The 25,419-nt window shown below is 48.4% G+C and overlaps 2 protein-coding genes and 1 long non-coding RNA gene across 4 annotated transcripts in view; 1 reads left to right on the top strand and 2 right to left on the bottom strand.

Annotated features, from left to right (window-relative positions):
- Positions 1 to 3,507: 3,507 nt before the first annotated feature.
- LOC129511601 (uncharacterized) lies at positions 3,508 to 8,669 on the bottom strand. Its single transcript, XR_008664866.1, has 3 exons — positions 7,889 to 8,669; positions 6,971 to 7,109; positions 3,508 to 3,583 (listed from the first exon to the last, which is right to left on the bottom strand). It is a non-coding gene; the product is annotated as an uncharacterized LOC129511601 (long non-coding RNA).
- Positions 3,577 to 25,419, top strand: part of XRCC6 (X-ray repair cross complementing 6) — a 45,924-nt gene continuing 24,081 nt past the window's right edge. The window contains exon 1 of one of the 2 annotated variants that reach the window (XM_055328431.1): positions 3,577 to 4,213. The gene's annotated coding sequence lies outside the window, so the exon portion shown is untranslated. Of the gene's footprint in view, positions 4,214 to 4,244; positions 4,295 to 25,419 lie in introns of those variants that run through there. The other variant, XM_055328432.1, reaches the window with a different exon arrangement.
- Positions 9,677 to 25,267, bottom strand: DESI1 (desumoylating isopeptidase 1). Its single transcript, XM_055328437.1, has 6 exons — positions 24,951 to 25,267; positions 18,687 to 18,708; positions 17,321 to 17,390; positions 14,773 to 14,882; positions 14,115 to 14,237; positions 9,677 to 12,203 (listed from the first exon to the last, which is right to left on the bottom strand). The coding sequence occupies exons 1-6, from the start codon at positions 25,036 to 25,038 to the stop codon at positions 12,110 to 12,112; spliced, it is 507 nt and encodes a 168-aa protein (XP_055184412.1). The 5' UTR covers positions 25,039 to 25,267; the 3' UTR covers positions 9,677 to 12,109.

The following is a 25,419-nucleotide window of genomic DNA, read 5'->3' as shown; positions in this document are numbered from 1 at the left end:
GGTGAGGTTTGGTGGGGTGAGGTCTGGAGCCCATGACCACGAAAGAGTTCTTGAGACTTCTTTGATCAAAATGGTGGTTTTATTAAAGCACAGAGACAGGACCTGTGGGCAGAAGGAGCTGCACTGGGGTTGTGAGGAGTGGCTGGTTATATATTTGGGAGTTGGGAGAGGTAGGGAAAAGGGAAATTTTCAAAAGAACTTTCATATGCTAAAGAGGACCTGCAAGATACTGGAGGCCTTGCCTTTGTCAGGTTAAGGTTGTTTTTCCTTCTTGCAATGCATTAACATAAGATAGTTGGGAGCTTCCTGGAGAAATGTTACACTCTATCCACTTCAAGTAGCTGTCAATAGGCTGCATTTAATTGTATCTACATTTCCTTCTGGAAGCTAGGATATTGATAAAAATGCTTTGTTCTTGTAAATTACTAAAACATTTGTAAACTGAGGGAGATTTATGTCTTGGAGGATTGTGATCTCTGTAAGTTAACTATTCGTTTTTCCTTAGCTTTAGGGCGGCCAGGCCAGGAGTGTCTAAGGAATGTCACCTGGGGGAGGGGCTGGTTGCCAGGTGTCAGCTTGTGCTTTGTACTCAGCTAGCCTTGTGCTCCCTCATCAAAGTTTTTTCTTTTTTAACAATTTTCTTTTTTTAAAAAAAATATTTTATTTATTTATTCATGAGAGAGAGAGAGAGAGAGAGGCAGAGACACAGGCAGAGGGAGAAGCAGGCTCCATGCAGGGAGCCTGATGTGGGACTAGACCCTGGGACTCCAGGATCACGCCCTGGGCCAAAGGCAGGCGCTAAACTGCTACCCAGGGATTCCCCCTCATCAAAGTCTTAAAAATGAGCCAGCAATTTAACTTGCAGAAAATAAGGAGAAAAATTGGGGATTGGTTAAAATTTTTTTAACGATTTTATTTATTTATTCATGAGAGACACAGGCAAAGGGAGAAGAAGCAGGCTCCATGCAGGAATCCCGACGTGGGACTCCATCCCAGACTTGATCCCAGGTCTCTAGGATCACGCCCTGGGCTGAAGGCAGGCGCTAAACCGTTGAGCCACCCAGGGATCCCCTTGGGGATTGGTTAAATTAACTATAATCCATTTATGAGGTGAAGTTCTGTGAAGCCATAAAACCTGTGTTGTAGAATATTTTGTGTGGAAAGAGCTTGCAAGAAAAAGTAGCTGTCTGCGGGTGCTGATATGATGGTGAGTTTCAAAGTTTTTTCTTCTTTTGGAAATGCATTGACTGCAGGTTCTTCTTCATCGGGACTCTCCTTTTTGGCTTCCTTCCATACTTTCAGAGCCAAGCCCACCCCTACCTCCCTCTGTGCTCCCAGGGGATACCCTGGCCAGACATTTTTGCTGCACCCACCATTCTTGCCCTGATGCCTGTGATCAGCTCTGGCAGTTTTCATTATCCGTATCCTCTTGTTGTGCCCAAGACTGCAAATCCGAGAAACCACCAAGGAGCCGAACCTATGCAAGCACATGAGGGTTTATTAGCAAGCTCGAGCTTGGGTCCAAGTATACCCGACACAGTGGAGCAGGGACTTGGACCCCGAGGTGGGTTACAGCTGGGTTTTTTATAGGCTGGTCTATACATTCTGATATGGGGCTTAAGGGCATTGAGCTCTGTTCTCATTCTAATATGGGACTTTCTACCACGGGGGTGGGCTCTGTTGTCTTTCTGATATGGGATTCTCTGCCTAGGGCAATTCTGAGCTCTGTTGTCTTTCTGATATGGGATTCATTCTGCAGTTTTTCCTATAAAATTCAGCTCTTATTCACAGGGGCCTAAGATGGCTGTACTTGTGCTAATGCTAAACTTGAGGTGGAGTGGCCTTGATTTTTCTTGGCCTCCATACTCGGAGTGGCACTTCAGTGTACAGTGCTCTTGATAGTTGGGTTTTTGGTTGGTTGGTTTTGTCTTGGTAACTGTGCTGCTCTGGGAAGATCACTGGAGGCAGAGTTAGGAAAATTGCAGATTCGTCCCTGCTAACTATGAGGACTTGGACAGGTCACCTTTCCTGACTTGTTTTTTCATCAATATAATGGGGACTTAATCCCCACCTGAGATAATTGTGTCATAGTCATGCTAGTGATGAGATAGTAGTGATAAGATAGTAGTAGTGACAGAAGTGAGGAGACAGTAGTGATGAAGGAGCAGCAGGCAAGCTAAGGACAAAGCACAGCTGACACCCTGCAACATCCTCCCTCCTAGGTGGAATCCTGTGACATTCCTCCAGGGAAACTTCCAACTATCTTAATTTTAATGCTTTTCTAGGGAGAAAACCAATCTTACCTTGACAATAACAAGGCCTCCAGTATTCTGAGAGTCCTCTTTAGCAGATGAAAGTCTTTTTAGACACCTCCTTTTTCCTCATCCTCAACTCCCAAGTATATAATCAACCATTCTTCATGCCCCCAGTCCAGCAGCTTTCTGCCCACAAATTCTGTCCATGTGCTGTAATAAAACTACCTTTTTATAAAATCATCCTTTTACACCAAAAACGTCTCAAGAATTCTTTCTTGGGACACCTGCGTGGCTCAGTGGTTGAGTGTCTGCCTGCCTTGGCTCAGGTTGTGATCCCGGGGTCCTGGGATCGAGTACTGAATCGGGTTCCCTGGAGGGAGCCTGCTTCTCCCTCTGCCTGTGTCTCTGCCTCTCTCTCTCTCTCTGTGTGTGTGTAACTATCATAAATAAATAAATAAATAAATAAATAAATAAATAAATAAAATAAAAATAAATAGCAAAATAAATGGCATTTTAATTTTTTTAACTTAATATTTTTGAAAGTCAAAATTAATGCAAAAAAATCCACAATGAGCAAAACATCAGATAAAATTTAGAGCGCCCGGGTGGCAGTCAATTGAGCATCTGACTCTTGGTTTCCGCTCAGGTTATGATCTCAGAGCTGTGAAATAGAGCCCTGTGCTGGATACCACACTCAGCACGGAGCTTGCTTGAGATTCTCTCTCTCTCTCTCTCTCTCTCTCTTTCCCTCCCACTTGCTCTCTCTCTCTCTCTCAAATAAATCTTTTTTTTTTTTTTAAGATTTTATTTATTCAGACAGAGACACAGGCAGAGGGAGAAGCAGGCTCCATGCAGGGAGCCCGACGTGGGACTCAAGCTCTGGACTCCAGGATCACACCCTGAGCTGAAGACAGACGCTCAATCACTGAGCCACCCAGGTGTCCCATCAAATTAATAAATCAAAAAAAAAAAAAAAAAAAGGATCAGTAATTGTGCCCTGCTGAGGAGCCATTGTCAAGCTGGGCAAAAGAAAAAAATCTTTTTTTTCCAGGCCCTGTACCAGAGTTTGGTTCATTGATTAAACAAATGCATTGTGCTACACACTGTTCTGGGTTCCGGAAACAAAACAAGGGCCTTGCCCTCAAGAAGCTTTTATTTTCTGTTGGATACAGACAGCAAACAGAATCATCTCCTTGGGAAGGAAAACCCAACTTGTTCTCCTGCTCCTCCTCCTTCTGCTCCATCTGGATCTTGTCCCCGAGGCTCTGAGCACAGGCAGGACCTGAGACCCTCCCAGGACCCAGGAGTGTAGAGTCTGTGGGTGGGGGCTGGAATTAATTTCTCATTAGATTAGATTAATTTCTCATATTTCATGGCCAATACCTGTTTCATTGCCCAAGAATTCCTAGGAACTGATTAAATCCAGATACCTGGGCCCCAGACCTGCTGCTGGGATCCAGAAGCCATAGGATGGGGTTCACAGAGGCAGGACAGGTTTTTGTCTCCTGTGGATTGGGTCCACGGCAATAGCACACCCGTGCCTTAGATCTGTAGTGAACTCATTTCCTTACAAATACCTTTCAAGAGTCTCTTCCTGATTTCTTACCTCAACCATTTCATTCATAAGGCCACTGAAACCCAGAGAGGGGGAGTGAGCTGCCCAAGGCACAGACCCAGGAGGACCTGAGGGAGGAGCCCTGGTGGCCACCAGTGTGTCCCTTTAAGAGAGAGGCTCATCCCTGGCAACTGTGCTCTGATGGGGCCCTGGGAGCCCCCAGGGAGAGGGAGGAGTAAAACTGGGGGTACTGGGGCTTGAAAGACTGGCCAGAGGGCATTTCAAGAGCACCAAACAAAGCCAGGCCTGAAGACAGGAGGCCTGAGACCATCGCCTGGAAGAATCCTGCTCAGGAAGGAAGGCTCTGACTCTTTGGAGCTGGGCATTTGACTGAGGCTTGGAGGTCAGTGGCTTTCATATTTGGTTTGGACACTGTGACTCCTGCCCTGGGTGTTTCACTTACTTTTACCAAGAACCCTTTGAGGTGAGTACCCTTATAGGAATTTCTAGATGTCAGTACTGACCCCAGAGAGATGAAGTTGGCTTTCCAGGATCACGGAATGGTCAGGTTTCACATTCACTTCTGCTCCTCTAAAGCTCGTGGTTTTCCCTGCCCCCTTGGTGGAAGGCCAACTGTCAACATGTGCTAAGTGAATATTGGTGGGGTGTTGACTCTCTTTTTCCCTACATGGAGTGTGACTTTTTGAGGGTGACAGGCCCAGCCTGAGGGGCAGTCATGCTGTAGTGTGTATATAGTCAAACCAACAGCTCCTGGGGCTGCCTCTTCCCAGTGAGGTGACCTTGGGTAGGTCCCTCCCTTAGCCTGTTCCTCATTTATAAATGGGGTCCCCACTGCCAGCCTCTCCCGGGCTGTCAGGAAGATGTGGGGTGCAGGAGAGGAGATGTGCTAACAGAGGCTTTGCAAAGAACAGTCGGGGCTGGTTTGCTGGTTCTAATTCCCTCTGGGTTCAGGGGCAGTGGGAGGCTGGGGAGACTGGATGTTGGCTTTTTTTTCTCCCAGGCTTCAAAATGTCTGCAGGGCTTACATTGTTTTCACAATAAACAAGTCCATGGAATTTAAACAGGTGGAAGGACGCATGCTCAGAGGTGTTTGTGGAGGGAGTGGGAACTGTTGCTGGGTTGGCACAGGCCCCCTTGGGACAGAAGCCAGTGGGGACAGGGATGACAGGGATGACAGGGCCCCACCTGGAGGTGGGGGCAGGACCGGCACCCCCACCACCACCACCACCAGGGGCTGGTGATCTCTGTGGATCAGAGCCCAGCCCCAGGACTGAGAACTTGGGTGATTCACTCCTCACCTCTGGAGCCAGAGGTGGGGAGAGGAGTCCAGCCAGGAGGGGTGTAGAGATTGTCTGATCCCTAGTCTTCATTCTGTAGATGCAGAAGCTGAGGCCCAGGGACACCTGGGTGGCTCAGTGGTTGAGCATCTGCCTTTGGCGCAGGTAGTGATCCTGGGGTCGTGGGATGGAGTCCCACATCCGGCTCCCCGCAGGGAGTCTGCTTCTCCATCTGCCTGTGTCTCTGCCTCTTCCTGTATCTCTCATTAATAAATAAGATCTTAAAAAAAAAAAGGAGCTGAGGCCCAAAGAGGGGGAGGCTTTGATCAGGGTTCTATGAGTCAGAGGCTCAATTCAGGTAGGTCTGCACGCAAGTCCAGGGTTTCTTGTGACCCATCCTTGCTTTCCATGTTGGCTCCACGGGAGATGCTGGCACTGGGCCAGGTCCTGTGTTGGATGCTGGGCACTCAGGTGATCACAACCAGGCCCTGCCTTGGATGGTGCCCCAGTTGGTGGGAGTGTGCCAGGAAACACCCACAGGAGGAAGGGTGTACTGTGGTGTGGGGAGAAGTCAGGAAGGGCTTGTAGAGGAAATGCTGGAGCAGGGCCTTTAGCTCTGAGGACTCGTCCAGCAAACAGTAACAGGAGCTAGAGGTAGAAATGGCTTGCAGTGATAGGGGCCCTCACTTGCAGCAGGGTATAGGGTTGGAGACGTCCAGGGACAAGCTTAAGAAGGACTTTGATAGGGGTGCCTGGGTGGCTCAGCTGGTTAAACATCGACTCCTCATTTTGGCTCAAGTCATGATCTTAGGGTTGTGAGATCCAGCCCCGCGTGCCTGGAGCTCTGTGCTGGTCATGGAGCCTGCTTGAGATTGTCTTCCTCCTCTCCCTCCATCCCACTGTCTCTCTCCAAAAAAAGGGGGGGGGTAAGGGAGTGGCACCTGGGTGGCTCAGTCCATTGAGCGTCTGCCTTTTTTTTTTTTTTTTTTTTTTATCTATGATAGTCACACAGAGAGAGAGAGAGGGGCAGAGACATAGGCAGAGGGAGAAGCAGGCTCCATGCACCGGGAGCCGGACATGGGATTTGATCCTGGGTCTCCAAGATCGCGCCCTGGGCCAAAGGCAGGCGCCAAACCGCTGCGCCACCCAGGGATCCCAGAGCGTCTGCCTTCTGCTTGGGTCGTGATCCCGGGGTCCTGGGATGAGTCCGCAGTCAGGCTCCCTGCTCAGTGGGGAGCTTGCTTCTCCCTCTCCCACTGCCCCTCTCCCTACTTATGCTCTGTCAAGTACCTAAAATCTTTTTAAAAACTTTTTTTATAAAAAAGGGAGGGCTTTGATAAGTGTGAGAGCAACTGGACTGTTGCCCTGTGGCTATGGGGGGCCACGGAAGGGTGGAGGTGTGGGTGGGGGGAGCAAGCCCTGCTCCTGGGACCCTGGGTAGGAGACAAGTGAAGGTTGGTGGTTGTCTGGGCCGCGCGTGCGTGCACAGCGCCACCTGGTGTCCGCCTCTCTCCCTGCGGCATCACCCTACCGGGCGGCCTCCAGCGGAGGGAATTGGAGCAGAGATCTCTGCGGGGGACTCTGAGCTCCCAGGAACCCTTTAGACCAGGACCAGTCCCACAACCCCTGCCCCCTACCAAAGCAGTCAGGCTCCGTGGTCAACGGCTCACATTCAGTGATGTGCCAGGTCCCTCTTGAGTTCTTTGCTGCCCTCTCAGGCCAGAGCCCCCATGAGCTTGAGGAGACATGGGCCTCATGGTCCAGCCTGCCAGCCTGGGAGGGCCTCCTCCTCCAACCACCATCCCACTCCAGAGCAGGTCCCGCCTCCACGCACACATCTGTGATGAGCGGCCTATTCCTACCTCATGGTTCCTTCAAGCTTTGGGGAACTTTGCTGGAATGTTCTCAGAGCTTCTTCTATCCAATACCACCAGGCACCATCGTTCCCTCTTCAGTGGTTCTCCTTCCGTCTTTCTGGGCCTTACAGATCTTCACTACAGGCTGAGAGAACAAAGGCAGGTACCACACAGCATGTCTAGCATCTGTGTCTTCAAATCCACAGAAACATTGCAGAGATGTGCACAAAACCCAGTATCTCTTAGGACGATGGAATTTCAGATGACTTTTTCCTCTCATCTTTGGACTTTCATTGATTGCTTACATTTTCTAAATATATACAATATTGTAACCAAAAAAAGAAAAATCGGTTTGGAAAAAACAAATTAAGATACTTAAGCAGGAAAAAAAAAAAAGATATTTAAGCAGGGATGCCTGGGTGGCTCAGTGGTTTGGGCCTGCCTTTGGCCCAGGGTGTGTTCCTGGGGTCCCAGGATCAAGTCCTGCATCGGGCTCCCTGCATGGAGCCTGCTTCTCCCTCTGCCTGTGTCTCTGCCTCTCTTTCGGTGTCTCTCATGTATAAATAAATAAAATATTTTTAAAAATCAAGATATTTAAGCACACCCCAGATTAAAGCTGGAGTTGCTCAGTAAAAGCTCACAGACGCAGGGCAAGAGGCTGACAGTGAGTGGCTCTGCAGTCACCACAGCTCTGGCCTTCCCTGCTTCCCAGGGGCTGTTCATTCCTCCCTGCACCCTGAATACCTGGGCAACAGGTTGCTTCTTCCCAGCTCCAGGCACTTAGCAGGTACTCAAAACACCTCGCCTCTTAACTGACTACTCTACTCCCCCTCCAGCCCACTGCCCACCCCCTGCAATCCCTGGTTTTCTGCGGCTCCTCTTGCCCCACCCCACCCCAGTCTGTTCTCAACATAGCAAACCCACCTACAAGGCCCTCCACCTTCGCGCTTCCATCACCCCTCGGCTCTTATGCTCGAGCCACTCTGGTCTCTGTTCAGTCCTTCTAGTGTTCTTTTCACCGGCTGCTCCCTCTGGCCGGAATGTCCTTCAGGCCTCAGATTAAACTTCACTTTGCCACATGACTTCCCCAGCCTCCTAACATATTCCCCATTCACACACAATGCCGCCACCAGGTTTTATTTCCTCCCTAGCACTATGCCACCTGAGATTATCAAACTTCTCCACCCTCTGTTTCCTCACATCCCCAAAATAGAACCCCTGCCAGACAGGGGCCTTGTTGGTCCTGCTCACCACTGCATCTCTAACACAGAGCCCAGGGGTACTTTCCATACAATAGGCTCCCAGGTAAACCTTTGGGGGGATGGATGAACCCTCTCAATTGACTTGCCAGGAGTCACAAAGTCTAAAGGTAAAACCACTTGCCAGTTTCTCCACAAGCAGGTAGTACACATCTGCATCATCGTGTAAACATCCTCAGCAGAGAGGAATGGCCAGGGCCTCTGCACGGAGCTGGCTCACAGGGACGCAGGAACCAATTACCCCATTTTACAGATAAGGACACTAACAAACTGGCTCCCAAGTGGCACAGTTAGGACTTAAACCTAGGCACTTTTTTTTTTTTTAAGATTTTATTTATTTAGGGGTAGCCCCGATGGTGCAGCAATTTGGCGCCGCCTGCAGCCTGGGGTGTGATCCTGGAGACCCCGGATGGAGTCCCACATCGGGCTCCCTGCAGGAAGCCTGCTTCTCCTTTTGCCTATGTCTCTGCCTCTCTCGCTTTCTCTGTGTCACAAGAGAGGCAGAGACACAGGCAGAGGGAGAACCAGGCTCCCTGCAGGGAGCCCGATGTGGGACTTGATCCCCGGTGTCCCGGATCCTGGGCTGACGGCAGCACTAAGCCGCTAAGCCACCTGGGCTGCCCAAACCCAGGCACTCTTAAGGACTCCTGCCTCTGAACATGCCAGCTTTGAGGGGGAAAATGTCAGCCAAAGCCACCTACCCTCTGTATCCTCTGGAGAGACAGCACTGTATTCTTCAGCTAGCATGCTGGAAAGACACAGCGCCTCAACAGTGAGGTCTCATGGGTGTGGTGGTGAGAATATGGTCTAGATTCAAGGGCTCAGCCATTTGCCACCTGGACAACTTTTTTTCTCTGCATCTGTCTTCCCCATCTGTAACATGAGACCAATATCTACATCTCAAGCCCATTGCATGTGACAGCACCTAGCATGGGCTCAGCCCGTGGAAGGTGCTCACTCAAAGTAGGTCAAGTGAATCTACAGACACCTGCAGTCACGCTGCTGTCTGGTTGTACCAGGGGACACTCAGAGAGCTGCCTACCCACCCCTACACGTGTTTAAGGAGCTCATGGTAACAAGGTGGGGAGAGAGCCTTGGAGCCATGAACCCAGCCTATAGCCAAACTGAAAGCAGAAGTAAACACTTCTTGGTGCGGCCAGAGTCCTCTGGGGGAAGATCTCAGAAGTTGGGGCCAGCAGATGCGGCTCTGAGTCTTACTTTACCACCAGCCACAAGGTGACATTGGGCAAGTAATATTCTCTCTGGGCCTTTTCCCTATTTTTGTAACCCAATGGTGAAAGTCATACGTTCATCCCTGTTATTGTCACTTCTTAACCATAAGGCTTACAACCAAGCAAAGGCAGCATATCCAGATTCAGCAAAGTTAAGCTCAGAGGGAGACAGAAGCCTGGCTATGTTGGACGCATACCCAGACCTTCAAGCACGACACAAATGCAGCAGGCAGAATGAGTTTATTGCATTAGAAAAAATACCAAAGAAAACCAGCAAACACCTCCGTACTAGACACAGTTATTAGTTTGACTTCAAGGGTAAAAAGGAAATCTCAAAGGTATAGCTTTATTTTGGGGAGGGGGGTGATGGTCTCATCCCTCCACCTTCTCTGTCCCTTTAAACCAATGGACCTCCCTGAAGGTGTCCAGTGTAGGATATGATCACACACATGGCTCATTTCTCACTCTGCTTGCCTCACACACCTGTGTGGAGCTAGCTGGTCACAATGAGCATGCTTCTGGGGTTCTGGGATTGACCGAGAAGTATGAGGACGGGGTTGGGGGTTGTAGCCTCATCCCAGGCTTCCAAAATGAGTGCTGGGGGCTTGGGTGGGGAAAGTGAGCTTGCCTTCCTGGAGGCACTCTGAGTAGACAGCTGGCTGGCCCCTCCATCTCTCCCCACAATCCTTTGGGCACAGGCATTGGCACAAATGGCTGCTGGGCATGGAGTGGGGGTGCTTTCAATGTACCAAGTGACTTAGTTTCTTAGGGTAGCCAGTTTGGTTAACTTCTCCTGGGTCTGGAGTGACTGCTATTAGGAATGCAGCCAGTTGAGCCTGGGTATGGGGAAGAAGGGAGAAGCAGCCTGTGATGCCCAGTCCCCTCTGGAGAGAGCTGAGTTCTGAGGAGAGAGGCCCGGGCAAGGCAAGCTGGAGAAGGACAGAAATTGGGTGGGAGGCAGGGAGAAGGCTGCCCAACAAGAGAAACCAATGAGCTGCCCTCCAAGAGAAACCTAGCCTGAAACCCATCCTCCTTGAGCCCAATTCTGCACATGGGTCTACATTAAAGAGTCCCTGCTGGTTTCTGGTCTCCAAAATGTCGCTTGACATCACAGCTGGTTACCGTGGAGGTGCCCCTGGTCAGGTCACAGGCAAACACTAAGGCAGAAAACCATCTTTTCCTCCAGCCAAGACCCCAATGGTGCCAACTGCTATGACTAATGGCAGAGACAGGAGGAGATGAGGCCAGAGATGAACAGCAGCTTTTTGAAGAGCAAAGGCACCTGCTACGGGCCAGACCCCAGAAAAGAGAACATAATTCAAGTCTGAGAAGTGGCAGGAGCTGTGGCAAGAAGGGGCGCACAGATGCCAGGGCTGGGATTCAGACACCTGGCAGTTCTAAGTCCCTTCCCCAACACTCACTCCCCTGAAAACTAACTTAAGGGAGGCATATGAAGAAAAGGAATCTGAAAGCCTCTCCAGATAAGAAATCTCCAGACTGTCCCTCCCTATAAGCTCCTGGCAGCAACTCATGAGGAAAATGGCCAGTCAGGCTCTCAACAGTGAATTCTTGAAGTCAGAATGACAATGGAAATAACACGTGCCTTCAAAACACATTGAGGATAATGTAAAAAAAAAAAAAAAAAAAATCTATCGAAAATAACTTGAAATTTTCTTGCCACCTTGATTCTGCATTATTATTCTTTCTATGTCAGGGATATTTTTCTAGAGCAGGGAGTCCTTTCCCCTTGGTCCCTAGCCAAATATTGCATATTGGTTGGGGGGTGGGGTGGGAGGTACAGTGACTGCAAATAAACTACATTATTACTTGTAGACATGAAGATTGGGTCTCTGCCGTTCCAGCCCAAACCTTCAGTAACTATCAGGTGAGTTATGCTGAGGAAGAGCAGCCTGTAGGCAGCAAGGCAGGTGCTCCAAAATTGATATCAGAGGATTGGCAATCAGTAGGTGGAAGGAAGAATGGCTTTATCCTGTATTCTCTGGCCTGACACTTGCTGTCATCCTCCCTTGATCCTGAGGCTTCTGGTTGCTCCAGCCCTGGCCCCGTGGCCTTGCTTGGGGTAGGGAGGGAAGGTGAGAGAGGTTGCAGCTACAGAGTTCACTTAGGTTGGTTAGTCATCCTGAAACTGGTCCCAGGTGCACCACCAAATCCTTTGGTTCATTTAAAAACCAGACAGTAACTGCTTCCAGGATGTTGCAACTGCCACTTCACAGAGGTCGTAAAACTCACCTGGGTCCCACAGGTGGTGACAACCTGGGTAGAGCATGGGCATTCTCTGCAAAGAGGTGCTAGGTTGGGGCTCCCCCAAACTGTGCCTCTTGCCTTCTGCTTAAACAAACCCCCTCCCTTTCTCCAGTGTGGAGGACGCTCAGGAAGCAGCGTCAAAAGTGAACTCACAGACAAGACAGCCTTAATAAATTAGTATAATACTATTAGAAGGGATGGCATTTTGTTCTGTATCTTAGCAGCATTGTCCTACATGCAGCCTGATGATCTCCTTCCCTGGGAAATTTAAAAAGCCGTCCCCTGGTTGTTAGCTCTGATGTAAAATTATAAAATAGAAATCTGGTAGGGTTTGTTTTGTTTAAAAAGGAAAAGCCCCTGATGAGGCAGGGTGGTCCCATGCAGTCCTGTTAACTCTGGCCATTGGGTCGGCCTACAGGGCTCCCTCCATGAGGCTGGATCTGGATGGGGTCCAGGAAGGGCCGCAGAGCCTGTCCGAAGGGCCTGTGGAGAAAAGAGACCCAGGGCTGGGGTGGGCTGGGTGCAGACAGTCACAACGGTGCCCACAGGGGTGGTGGTGCCACACCAGGAAGGACACCATAGCTTCATTCAGTTTTCTCACCTACCCCGCACATGACGGTCATTGAGGGGCTCTCAAGACAGCCTGCTCTGTCCTTTTACCCCTGGGGCCCCCTCCTTGGTAGATGCTGCCATTTTACTACCTTCGCCAGATTCTGGTTAGCCATGGCTTAAACGGGCTAGCAATGCACAGGGAACTAGAGCTTTCTGGCCTTTCAGTACCTGAATCTTTAATTTTCACAGTATAAGATAAAAATAAATTTTGAGGAAGGAAGCTGAGGCAAAGGAATGAGGATATGAAAATGGTATCTTCTAGGGAGTGCAGGGGATATTCGGGAAATCAACAATTGCAGGTTGCCAGAAGCCGTTAATGCCACTTTCTAAAGCCCCCTCTCCCCCGTTTGTGCTCAGAGTAGCTTAGCTGGAAAGAACACTGTAAATACTGGAGTCTTAGAGACTTTCCAGAATTCCTAGAACCTTAAATCAGGGTGCCCACAACACATCTCAGTTACTGGCTTTCTTTTTTTTTTTTTAGTGGATATTGCCATTTTTGGAAATCCTGTCTAGGTTCAAAGGCAATGAAGCATTCTCAAGCATAAACAGATGAAACCAGGATACATTAGCCCTTATTCAGACAAGTTCTGGAACTCCACCCATCAAACAATAACAACCAGAACATTCTTCAACTACTTCTATTTGTTTAGGGCACCATAACCTAGATCCTTTAGCGAGGCTGTGGTGTTCAACACGCCCACCAGGAAACAGGCAGGCAAGGCCAGGAGCTAAGGCTCTCCCCACCAGCTGGACACGGCAGTCCCATTTCCTCTGCAAGTTTTTCGCAAGTGGGGTTCCTACCCACATGTGATAAACAGCTCACCTTGCCAAGCCTGCTAAACCTGCCAGGATCTTTGTTGGACATGGCCCCAGTTCAGGAGAAACCGAGTCAGAGTTAGCAGACGGATATGGTCCTGGAGTGGGTAGGGTCTGCCTGAACATAATCAACAGCAAAGGAAGGGAAGGGTGTGATGGGTTTGGGTGCGTGTGTCCTTTTAGGCGACACTGCCTGGATGATGCCCCACAAAGCTCAGACTACATCAGGGTGGGAGGGGCTACAGCATGTTCCTGAAGAAAACATCAACTGAGGGCTGACTGTGTACTACAAGATATGAAGGCCAGTAGGAAGTTGTCTTTGAGGACATGAAAGGGCCCATGGTGCAGGGGAAGAAAGACCAACAAATGACATTTACAGAATAAATCACCCTACTAAATCTCTGATCTATCCTCTGCTTGTCTATTTGCATTTTAGGGAACCTGGATGGCTCAGTCAGTTAAGTGTCTGCCTTCGGCTCAGGTTATGATCCTGAAGCCTGGGATGGAGCCCCATATTGGGCTCCCTCCTCAGCAGGGAGCCTGCTTCTCCGTCTCCCTTTGCCCCTGTTCTCTCTAATAAAGAAAGAAAATCTTAAAAAAAAAAAGTGGCATTTTATGCAACTGTTTCTGGGGAGCAGTGGCTTGCTTCATGAACAAGGTGAAAGGCAGATGCCAGGTTTCTGTACCAATGCTGGAGCCAGTGACAAGTGAGTTTCTAAGTTCTGTGGTTGCACTCAGGCTGGGGTAGAGCTGGCCTAAGTCCAAGGATGGTGAAGGCCACACAGGCAAGCACCAATGACTGGAGGGAAGGGTGGGCCCTCTATGTTGGCTGGTGCCATCCTGACAGGGCCCACTTGTAGTGGGAGGACTCTGAAGAGAGCAGGGAAGGGCAGAGGTGGGTCAGCCAAGTGGTGCTGACCATGATCAGGGATCCGAGGGACAGGGACAGAGGCTGAGGCCACTTACGTGGATAGAATTTCAGAGGGAAGGTCAGTGATGTAAGAAGGGATCTTGCGCCCAGTCAGGAACTGTGCCACTTCATTGGTGAAGGTATTACAGTTGTTTTCAAAGATGTTGTAGGCCTCTCTCCTATACATTGTGGAAAAGGTATGGGGAACAGGTCAGAGGGGCAGCGAACCATATGTGGGATAAGTCAAACCCAGTAATGGCGTGGTGAGCACAGCTGAGTACGAGGGCTAGCATTTTCCTTCTCTCTTACACTCCAAAAGGACTGCTGGATTTGCCGCTCTGGACCGTAAGACACCGATTTTGTAAGGGAAGGATGGAATCAAAATATATGGCTCCTTTGCGGTCTCAGGAAAATCTTTACATTCACAGAAGCAGAGCTTGAGGGTTAGAGTTGAACACTACTACGACTGTCTAAAGCTTCTCAAAAGAAGAGAAAACCCGCTCAAGTTCACATATCACCCCGACCCCTCCGCAAACCCCGTTTTTGAGAGCTCTTACCGTGGCAGGGCTGCCTTTTCTCCATATCTATTCAACAAATACTGGGCCAGACCTTGTGCTGAGTGCTCTAGGGGATGTGACCTGGTGGCTGCCCTCTGGGGCCAATCATCTAGTGGGGGGACAGACACGACTAACCACCACCCATGTCTCCACTCACCGGAACAGAGACTCCCCCAGGGAGGACAGGTACTCCTGAAAGAGTTCTTCTGTGACTTCTGTGCTCCCCACATCAACCACAGAATCTGGGGGCCCAAGCAATGTCCCTCCCTAAAAGAGCCAACCCAAAGAAAGTCATTAAGTCACCATCTCCACTGAATTTTTTCATGTGGCTTCCCATGGAAGACCACAAACGCTCTGCTCCAACGTTTATCTTTCAGAGCACCCAGGGCAGATGAGAGGGCTAGTTGCTATTTGTATCAAGCAATTGCCACATGCTGGCAACATGGCTAAAAAAAGCTGGGCTACTTGTTTCTGGTGGGGCCCTGGGAAGCTGAGTCTCTGGCTGGTCAGACCCCTGAAGCTGTCTACTCATCTGGTTAAGAAAAAACATAGAAATCCAGAACCTGAAGTCTCCCTTTGTCCGCAATGTGGCTGATCCCAAGGGCACAACAAGATAACCAGAAATGGTTAGTGCTCGACAGGCCAGCTTTCTATGCCTGTATTTAAGTGGATGCAGCCAGTTTTTCCTTGTGACACACTTGATGTTCCTTCTAAGACTGGGAAAATGTGAAGGACTCTGAGAAATCAGGCAGGCTGGCAAATACTTCCATAATTCAGTTCTATTTTGATCTGTGAGTCTAATCTAACAATGGTGATAGGGTTCCCCAGGCAAGGACTTAATGGCCCATGAAAGGCCTATAGAAATCCTTGAGTTAACAGACTGCCATAGCAGATCAAAGGAGAGACTGAGGCCAAGGGGGAACCAGCCAAGGGTGAAGCAACAGATCACTGGGGAGGACAGAGCTGGGAATGAGCTGGGGGATAAGGGAGAGCACTCCTTGAGCAGAGCTCCTGAAAAGATCAATCATTCATGCAATAATTATTGAGCACCTACTGTGTGCCTAACATTGTTCTAGGCACTGGGGAAAGCATGGTGAGCAGGATAATTAAGATAGTTCAAGAATAGTGGGCTCAGAATTATAAGAGACTGAAAGGTCACTAGTCGACCCCCTATTATTTACCCACAACAAACATGCATTGAGACTATGTGCTAGGCCTTACGCTAGACACTGGGGTATGATATGGACAAAATAGATGAGATCCTTGCCCTTGTGAAGCTTATAGTCTAGCGGGGATGGCAGACAAAAAAATCCCATAAACCAATGCATAATTATGAGTTGCAATGAGGGTCTTGCTGGAAAAGTTCAGAATGCCATCAGTACGTATGACAGGGGACCTTTCTGGTCTGAGGGGTCTGGGAAGACTTGCCTGAGAAATTGACACTGAGCTCAATCTGAAGGATGGAGAGGCAGAACCAGGTCAAGGATCAGGGAGGTGGACTGAAGTGAGAGGGTAGGTTTCAATGTCCACGGAATGTTCTAGGAAGGAGAAGGGTGTGGGAGTGGGGAAAGGCAAAACCTGAAAAGAGGTCAGTCAGAGAGGGAGACCGAGACCAGATCAGATGGGGCCCGGGGGCCAGGCTGAGCTTGCTAGGTTTTATTCCAAGAGCAGTGGGGAAGAGTTCTGACTGAAGCAGGGGAATACCATGGTCAGTTTTTCATTTTGAAAAAGATCACTTCGGGGGCAGCCCGGGTGGCTTAGCAGTTTAGCATAGGCTTTGGCCCAGGATGTGATCCTGGAGACCTGGGATCGAGTCCCACGTCAGGCTCCCTGTATGGAGCCTGCTTCTCCCTCTGCCTGTGTCTCTGCCTCTCTCTCTCTGTATCTCTCATGAATAAATAAATAAAATCTTAAAAAAATTTAAAAAAAAAGAAAAAGATCACTTCGCCTCCCTGTGCAGAGTTCTAAGAAGGAATGATGTATTGCTGCAGTCCACTTGAGATGTGAGAGTGGCATGGATGGAAATATGGGAAGAGATAGAGAAAGACTGATTTAAGGTGCATTTACAAGGCAGAATTGACTGGGCTTCATGAAGGATTTACCAGAAAAGGTAGGGAACCAGTGAGAGGAAGAAACCAAGAATGACTTTCCATTTATGAGTATCAAAATGAGAGCATGGCTTGGTCTCTGGTTGAGCACCTCCTGTGAAAACTCTGATAGCTCAGAGACCAATTTTTTGGAAAGGTGCATGGGCTTTGAGAGACAGAGTCTTGACTTTTAGCACTGGTGCCACTTACTGGCCCTATAACTTGAGGCAACTCACTTTACCTCTCAGAACTCTCCTCCTTTGGCTGAACATTGGCTGAGTTCATTCTATGAGCTAGGCTCGGAGCTGGTGATAGGGCAGAGAGCAAGACATAGTCTCAGCTCACAAGGAGCTTCCACATAGCTCCCTACAGAGACTCAGGAGCAGCTGATCTACTGTATCACAGACAGTGTGACCCAGAGGGACCCACACATGCTGAGGGAACACAGAAGAGGCTTGGGAAGGGTGTTCTTGAGTTGAGTTTAAAGTAGTTATGAGGAACTATGCCATAGGTTGACATCCACTGGGCTAGAAGCCAGACATACAGAGTGGTAGCAAAGTTCCTGGTCTATGGGAACCCCAGGAACCTTGGGGAAGGGTGTGGGGGGAAGTCACTCACTGGGGGACAGCTGGAGATACCACCACTGCCGAAGTAGAACTCATCCTTGTGTACCACTATGGAGGTGTGCCTGTAATGCAGAGAAGAGATAGGAGAAGTCAGAACTCTTAAAACTGGTCTGAGAAAAAGCAAATACCACCTTGCAAAGAGAGTAATTTCTACCCAAAGATAGGGCTTACAAGGTCAATAACTTATATAACTAACCAAAGGCATAAATATCATAGATTCAGTTTCTCAACTTTGGCATCATTAACATTTGGGGCTGGAGAATTCTTGGCTGGGGGGCTGTGCTGTGTATTCTAGGCAGTTTAGCAGGATTGTGCCCCCCTACATCCCCATACCCACCTCTTCAGTTGTGACAACCAGACACTACTGAATGTCCCTGGGGGCAGAACTGTCCTCCTTGAGCTTTAGGTCATGTCAGCAGAGGGGAGGCCCTATAATCACTCTGATACTGACAAACCTATAGCAGAATAAAGCTCTGTAGACCAAGGTGTGTTCCCAGGCTTTTAAAACTAACAGGAGCAGTCAACCTGGACCATGCTGAGGGCAAGACCAGATGATAAGCAAAAGTGCTCATATTACTTGGTTTGAGTCAAACAAAGCAAAGGATCATTCTGGTCATCCCAGATGTCAGCAGGCTCTAGGAGTCCAGAAGGAATACTGACCTATGGTTTCCTCATTAATGGAACTGAGAGCTCAGCCACCATCTTGTCTGACAGGGATGGATCCAGGACAGAGAGACCAAAGTAGATGTGTTTTAAGACAGTCATGTGGGACCCTTGAGACTTCTGTAGTTAGAAAGCTTGGTTAGGGGTGGGCATGACATCATTCTGCCTTTCTTTAGGGCAGGTTTTATCAACCTCAGCACTAGTGCCATTCTTTGTTATGAAGGGCTGTCCTGTGCATGGTTAGGATATTTATAGCAGCATCTCTGGCCACCACCCACCCATCAAAAATATCTCTAGACACTGCCAAATGTCCCTGGGGTGGGAGGTCAGGGCACAAAACTCCTGGTTGAGAACCACTGCTTTAGAACTTGTAAGTTTTGGGCAGCCCCGGTGGCACAGGGGTTTAGCACCGCCTACAGCCCGGGGCGTGGTCCTGGAGACCCGGGATCGAGTTCCACCTGTGTCTCTGCCTCTCTCTCTCATTCTCTCTCTCTCTCTCTCTCTCTCTCTCTGTCTCTATGAATAAATAAAATAAAATCTTTAAAAAAATTAAAAAAAAAAGAGAGAACTTGTAAGTTTTATGATACAGAGAGCTGGGTTTCAAGCTGGAAGCCACAGTCTGGAACCTGAAGTGCACAGGTACAGCTTTGTTTCATAAACCAGCCAATCAACATAAGGAGTCCCACCCAACTTACCAGATGCCTTCCAGTTGTTTCCCTGTGGAGAAAAGAAGAGATTTAGCCACTTGGAACCAGACTAAATGGCTTCCCCGCATGAGTAAATTCAGAACATGGCTTAACATCCCAGAGTAACCTGGAATGGGGGGACCTGGGGGGGGCACAGTTGGTTAAGCATCTGACTCTTGGTTTCAGCTCAGGTCATGATCTCAGGGTCATGGGATTGAGCTCTTTGCTCAGCTTGGGGTCTGCTTAACATTCTCTCTCCCTTTGCCCTTCCCCCCTGTTTGGACTTTCCCTGAAATAATCTTAAAAAAAAAAAAAAGAGTAACTCATCATAAACCTCTTGGGGCACTTTCTAGGAATGCAATTCTCCTCCAATAAGGTCCTTAGATCCTGATACAGGTATGTTGTGCTGTGTTAAGTAGGTTGAAAAGTGATCAGCATCCATCAGAATGCAACATAAAAAAACACTGGTATGGATGTACCCCAATTTTATGTCTGCTTTTCTTTCCCCTTCAGGGTCAATTTAACTTTGCCTTTTTAATTTGTCTCATATATACAGATAACAGTAGAACAATGGTATAAAAAAGCTATCATCCACTTCTTCATTGAGCATAGGTGAGATCCTTCAGGAAATGACAAAGCAAAACCTAACAAATGCCATCCACCTGAATAGTCAATGCAAATATATTTTATATCTCCATATGGGTAGAAATGGTATTAGGTATGGAAATGAAAATAGGAAAATATGAAGAGATCACTGTCTTGCCTTTAAGAAGCCCAAAGTCAAATGGAAAGAGAGACATACATCGCTTTTTGGCCTTTGGGCTAAGATCAAGTGAAAGACACACATAGCTAAGTAAAATACAATGTTGATAGGCTCTAATCATAGAGTGGTGGAAAACTACACAGTGGTAAAAATAAGATGCTAACTATGATAAAGATAAGGAACTACCTTTACAAGCTGCAATTCAACCAGGGAACAAGTACAGGCAGGAATGGACGTTTCTGCTAGAAGGAATAGTATGTGCGAACACACAGGTGGGATAAAGAAAGGTTAGAGAAAAGCGTACAGTGATGGTGATCACTGGAGGAAAAGCGGCCAGCAGGTGCCCTGGCAAAAATAGGGTCAGCTTGGACAGAAGGCTGCCCTAAACTCTGGGGGCCTTCTTGGTTCCTAGATGGTAGAGTGCCTTGATCAGAGCCACGTTTTTAAAAGACACCTATGTCTTTTAAAAGAGAACTGTAGGGATCCCTGGGTGGCTCAGTGGTTTCGCGCCTGCCTTTGGCCCAGGGTGCAAACCTGGAGTCCTGGGATCGAGTCCTGCGTCGGGCTCCCGGCATGTAGCCTGTTTCTCCCTCTGCCTGTGTCTCTGCCTCTCTCTCTTTCTCTCTCTCTCATAAATAAATAAAAATAAATCTTAAAAAAAATAAAATAAAATAAAAGAGAACTGTAGGGGAGCCTGGATGGCTCAGTTAGTTGTCTACCTTTGGGTTCAGGTCATGATTCCAGAGTCCCAGGATCGAGCCCTGCATTGGGCTCCCTGTTCAGCGAGGAGTCTGCTTCTCCCTCTGCCCCTCACCCTATTCTCATGCTCTCACTCTCTCACAATAAATAAAATCTTAAAAAGAGAGAGAGAGAGAGAGAGAGAGGAGAGAGGGAACCGTAGGTGAAGAGGAACGGGAGGGCGGACAATAGAGACAGCAGACTGAGTGAAGTCTGTGCAGTAGTCAATGGGAGATACTATATGCCAGTGTTAAGGATGACAAGGAAGGGCAGTGAAAGATGCGAGAACGTTATCAGACATTACTCACTTGCCTTTGCCTATAACTTCATGTTAACAATTACTGATTGCTAAACGTTGCTTTCAGTATCTGCCCGGTGACTTTCTAAAGGATGAAATTCTAAGTACCGTGTGAAAGAAAGGGGATATGCTTCCTTTGCATAAACCACTCTAGTTATTCTGTAATTTACCTAGGAAATAAATGGAATGAGTATCTTGCTCCTTTAAGAAAACTTTGTAATGAGATAACATTTAACCTAATTCTTTTTTTGGAAGAGACAAAAGAGACCATGGCCCCTCCATGATGACCCACTGATGGCTGCTTACAGTGTCATCAGAGGCAGCTAAGAATATGACAAATTCAGACCCTCATTTCTCCTCTTGCTAGCAGCAGATCCTGGGCAAGTTTACTCAAGCTCTTTGAACCTCAGTTTCTTCAATAGAGACTTATGACCACAAACAATAATGTATATAAAGCATCACAGTGTGGGGGCAACCTGGCTGGCTCAGTCAGTGGAGCTTGAGACTCTTGATCTCAGGGTTGTGAGTTTGAGCCCCCACTGGGTATAAAGCTTACTTAAAAAATAAGAATAGGGCAGCCCCGGTGGCTCAGGAGTTTAGCGCCGCCTTCAGTCCCGAGCGTGATCCTGGAGTCCTGGGATCAAGTCCCATGTCGGGCTCCCTGCGTGAAACCTGCTTCTCGCTGCCTGTGTCTCTGCCTCTCTCTTTCTGTGTCTCTCATGAATAAATAAATAAAATCTTAAAAAAATAAATAAAAAATAAAGGGGCACCTGGGGGGCTCAGCCAGTTAAGTGTCCAACTTTTTTTTTTAAAGATTTTATTTATTTATTCATGAGACACATAGAGAGGCAGAGACACAGGCAGAGGGAGAAGCAGGCTCCATGCAGGGAGCCTGACGTGGGACTTGATACTGGGTCTCCAGGATCACGCCCTGGGCTGAAGGTGGCACTAAACCCTGACCACCCAGGCTGCCCAAGTGTCCAACTCTTAACTTCGGCTCAGGTCATGATCTCAGGGTCTTGAGATCGAGCCCTGCATTGGGCTCTGTGCTCAGTGGGGAGTCTGCTTAAGATTCTCTCTCCTTGGGGATCTCTGGGTGGCTCAGTAGTTTAGAGCCTGCCTCTGGCCCAGGACATGATCCTGGGGTCCAGGGATCGAGTCCCACATCGGGCTCCCTGCATGGAGCCTGCTTCTTCTCCCTCTGCCTGTATCTCTGCCCCTCTCTCTCTGTGTCTCTCATGAATAAATAAATAAAATATTAAAAAAAAAAAAAAAAGATTCTCTCTCCCTCTGCTCCTCTTCCCCTCTTCCAAAAGTAAGATAAAATAAAGCATCACAGTGTGTGGTACCCAGAAGTTTGATAAATGGAGACTATATTAGGTATAATGGCCTTGGGGAAAAGGGTATAAAGACCTCCAAAAAATAAATTTTACCTCAGGATTGGTGGTAAGATCTAAGAAGAGATTTCAGTACCTAGGGAATTAATATGAAATACTGTGTCTATTTTACATATAAATGTTTCAACTCTGTGTTTGTGTTGCTAGGCTAAATGAAATAACAAGGAGAATAAAATGTAGCTGAGTTTTGTCCTCCAGTTAGGAGACGGGTGTGCTTTTCACTAAAAGACTTGCTACTTTGACTGACAAGGTCACAAATGGACAGAGGGGTTCTGGACTGGGGTTTCTGGGATAGCCCCCAAAAGACTATGGGGCAAGCTCTGCCCTCATCCAAAATGAGCGGAAATTCCACAGAAGTGGATAAGAAGAAACACACTGGATGCTGAAGGGGAATGGTAACCCATTTAGGACAAGCATCTTCAAATGTGGATCGAGCAGACTTACATCCTTTCTTAATCTGAACTCTCCTTCACAGTTATCCTATTCTCACAACATCCTCGTGTAGTAGAGTAGGGCAAATGTTTATATTTATTAACATCATTTTACAAACAGGTAAATAAAGATGCGTGGTTGGTCCGGCATAGAAGCAAGAAAGAAAAACACAATATGAGGCGATATCCATTTTCCACAAGTTTTCAACTCTAGAAAGTAGTGACTATTAGCTTTGACAATCCTTGCATTACTTTTGCAAAAGGCATAAAAAGCAATATGGGAAAAAAGGGATAGAGAAGAGAGAATTAGATTTGCAGGCAAGGTGATGTTCTCAGAAATGCCATTGTGGTCAGATGTGCCAAACTGGTAAAGTTCCCATTTTTGGCTGAGGTGCTTTTAGGATTTTACACCTTTTTTTTAAAAAGAGGGAGGAGGCAGGTCCAGCCACTCCACCTTCAGTTATGGCACTGTTCCCTTCACCCATGATATTCCACAAGGGCCTTCTTTCAGTTCCAGGATAAGACCAGGCTCTATCCTACCTCAGGGCCTTGGTAGATTGATCCCCCTTATGTTTAGGACACTATAACTTCCTTACCACCCTCCTTGTGACACCTTCTTCATCCTTAAATTCCCAACTTAAGTCACACTGCTTCTGATACCCTTATTTAAAGTTAGGTTTCTCTTGTTACTTTTTATCTCAGCACCCTGATTGCTTCTTGCACAGCCTAGCACTTATCACGATTATTATTTGAAATAATTTAAATAATTCTTTTCTTTGCCTATTTTTAATATTTTCCCCAGGAACCAGCTCCATGATGGTAGTGAACATCTTCGCTCAATATATTGTCCTCAGTTAAGCTTAACACATGGACTAGCACATAGTAGGCACTCAAAAAAAAAAAACCAACCTGTTGATTGAATCATGAAGCAGTGAGCCCTAAGGGCAATTGTGGCTATGATCAAACTAACCAAATAATGGCTCCGTTCCAAGAAGTTTAGTTAAAACTTGACTGATGTAGTCTGTGTAGTGTTAGTCACCTTCCTCGGTGACTTTGTAAGTTTTACTTTCAGCTTTACCTTACTCATTTTAACAACTGGATGATCTAGGCCCAAACTTCTAGCCAACAACAGATTGGCTACATAGCAATTATCTGAAGAGCTTATTAAAAATACAGATTTTTTTGGATCAAAACCCCAGGAGACTCTTATTTACTACTTGTGTGATGAAGCTCTGGAATCTGTATAATTAAAATGTTCTTATTTTGAGTAGATAACATATGGGTAGTACACCATTCAAAAGGTACAAACGAGTTTATAGTGAGTCTCCCCTCTATTCCTGCCCTCTGGCATCAAGTTTTCCTTTCTGTAAGTTACCACTGTTTCAATTTCTTAAGTATTCTTCTAGATTAATTATCTGCCTACATGAGCATGTATACATCCTTTGCTTCAAACACACCTTAATATTTAAAGAACTGCTCCAACTTTGTTTTCTCTATTTCCATCGAACAAAACTCGTTGAAAGTTATCTGTATTTTTAACAAGCATCCCAGGTGATTCTGATGTGAAGCCAATATGAGCAACCATTCACTGGCCCAGGGTTAAGAGATTTAAGTTTAATCGACTATGATACATCAGAAACTCAAAAACACTGAAAAGGTGCTTTCCAAAGTAGCCTTGCTTACTCACTCGACTTCTGCCCTCTTGTCTTACCGAGATGAACTAAAACATTCTCTACGGCGCCCATAAAAGCCAGGAAAAACTAGCCATTCAAACGGATGTTGCCAAAGCTGTTCACTTTTTCAATTCCTGGAATCTTTTCCTGCCCAATACCACCTGAAATAAATCACAAACTCGGCAATTTCTATGTTAGGTGAGACATTTTGGTACTTGGGTTACAATGAGGTTTGATGTGCAGTGAACGAGGGCTGGTTTTCTCTCCCGGCAGTTAAGTAGTTTCACGGAGCACCACCGATCTACTACTTCCTCTACTAATCCTTACCGACACAACAGTATCCGATCCTCCTCTCAAATTGCTTTCTAACCATCTGGGCAAAAGCAATGAGCTTAGAGCCCGTGGGGAAGACCGCATTGTCAGGGCAGAAGTTGATGAATCCTGGAGTTCCGGCTCCAGCCGACCTGGCTTCACCTCCACCTGGGAGCAGTGCCTGGGCCCCCGTGCGGCTCTGGCTTCCTATTCCCGTCCACCCCGGGGACTGCAAAAGAGTTTCCTTTTCGCACCGAGGGAAGGCTCTCCAAGGGCCACCCGGGGAATCTCCTCCGCAGGGTCCCTTTCACCACGCGGGGCACCGCGCGGCAGGCAACCTCCCCTCCCCTACGCTGCGCGGAGGAAGGAGTGTAAAGAGCTCCCCGCGGAAGGCAGGGGAGCCTCCGGGATGCAGCGCCGGTTCACCCGGCCGCGCGGAGTGGGCAGCGGGAGGGCGTGACTCCTCCATCCCTTCCTCCTGGATTCACAACGTGAGGTCGGTAAAGTGGGGCTCCAGGCGCCCGAGCCCCCGACCTCTCCCTTCTCCAGTCGCGCTCTCCTCCATCCTCCGGGCCCCGCGTCTCTCCCGGAGCCGTGGTCCAGGCCTCCCTACCTCTGCCGGGCGTCCCGGCACCCTCTCGCCCGCCCCCAGCCCCCTCACCCAGCATGATGGGGCTGAGCCGCCGGGCCAGGCCCTTGGACAGGTCGTACACGTAGAGCTTCACCGGATAGAGATTCGGCGGCTCCATCGGGACCCGTGGCGGCGGCGGCCACGAAGTCCCTCAGGCACCCGGCAGCGGCTTGGACCTTCCCGTACCCGACGGGGGTGGGGAGCGGAGGGAGCGGGGCGGGGACCGAGCCCAGGCCCGGCCTGAGGGGCGGGGGAGAGGCGGCCCTGCGCTGCACGCGCCCCCGCACCCGCCACCGGCAACGACTACTGTGAGGTGACAGAGCGGGGACGGGCAGGGTCCGCGCGGAAGAGAGGGCGGGGGCGGGGACGCACTCTTGCGCATGTGCCTACCGTCCCGGCGGGCGGCGAGGGGCGGGGTTTCGCGGATGGGGTCGGGTTAGTAAGAGACCGTGGAGGAAAGCGAGTGGCGGGAGTGGGCGTGTCGGCTTGAGGAGGGACG

The sequence above is a fragment of the Nyctereutes procyonoides genome, unplaced genomic scaffold (assembly GCF_905146905.1).
Source record: "Nyctereutes procyonoides isolate TBG_1078 unplaced genomic scaffold, NYPRO_anot_genome, whole genome shotgun sequence".
NCBI classification, from domain to species: domain Eukaryota; kingdom Metazoa; phylum Chordata; class Mammalia; order Carnivora; family Canidae; genus Nyctereutes; species Nyctereutes procyonoides.
Note: the sequence above shows the minus strand (reverse complement) of the source record. Positions and strands in the feature narration are given on the sequence as shown.

Bases quoted from the DNA above. Each gene is read 5' to 3' on its own strand.
- DESI1 (XM_055328437.1), bottom strand. From the start codon at position 25,038: ATGGAGCCGCCGAATCTCTATCCGGTGAAGCTCTACGTGTACGACCTG. The intron at 18,709-24,950 runs GTGAGGGGGCTG...TTTTCTCCACAG, and splicing joins GCTCAGCCCCATCATGCTGG to GGAAACAACTGGAAGGCATC. The intron at 14,883-17,320 runs GTGAGTGACTTC...TGGCTCTTTTAG, and splicing joins GTATCTCCAGCTGTCCCCCA to GGAGGGACATTGCTTGGGCC.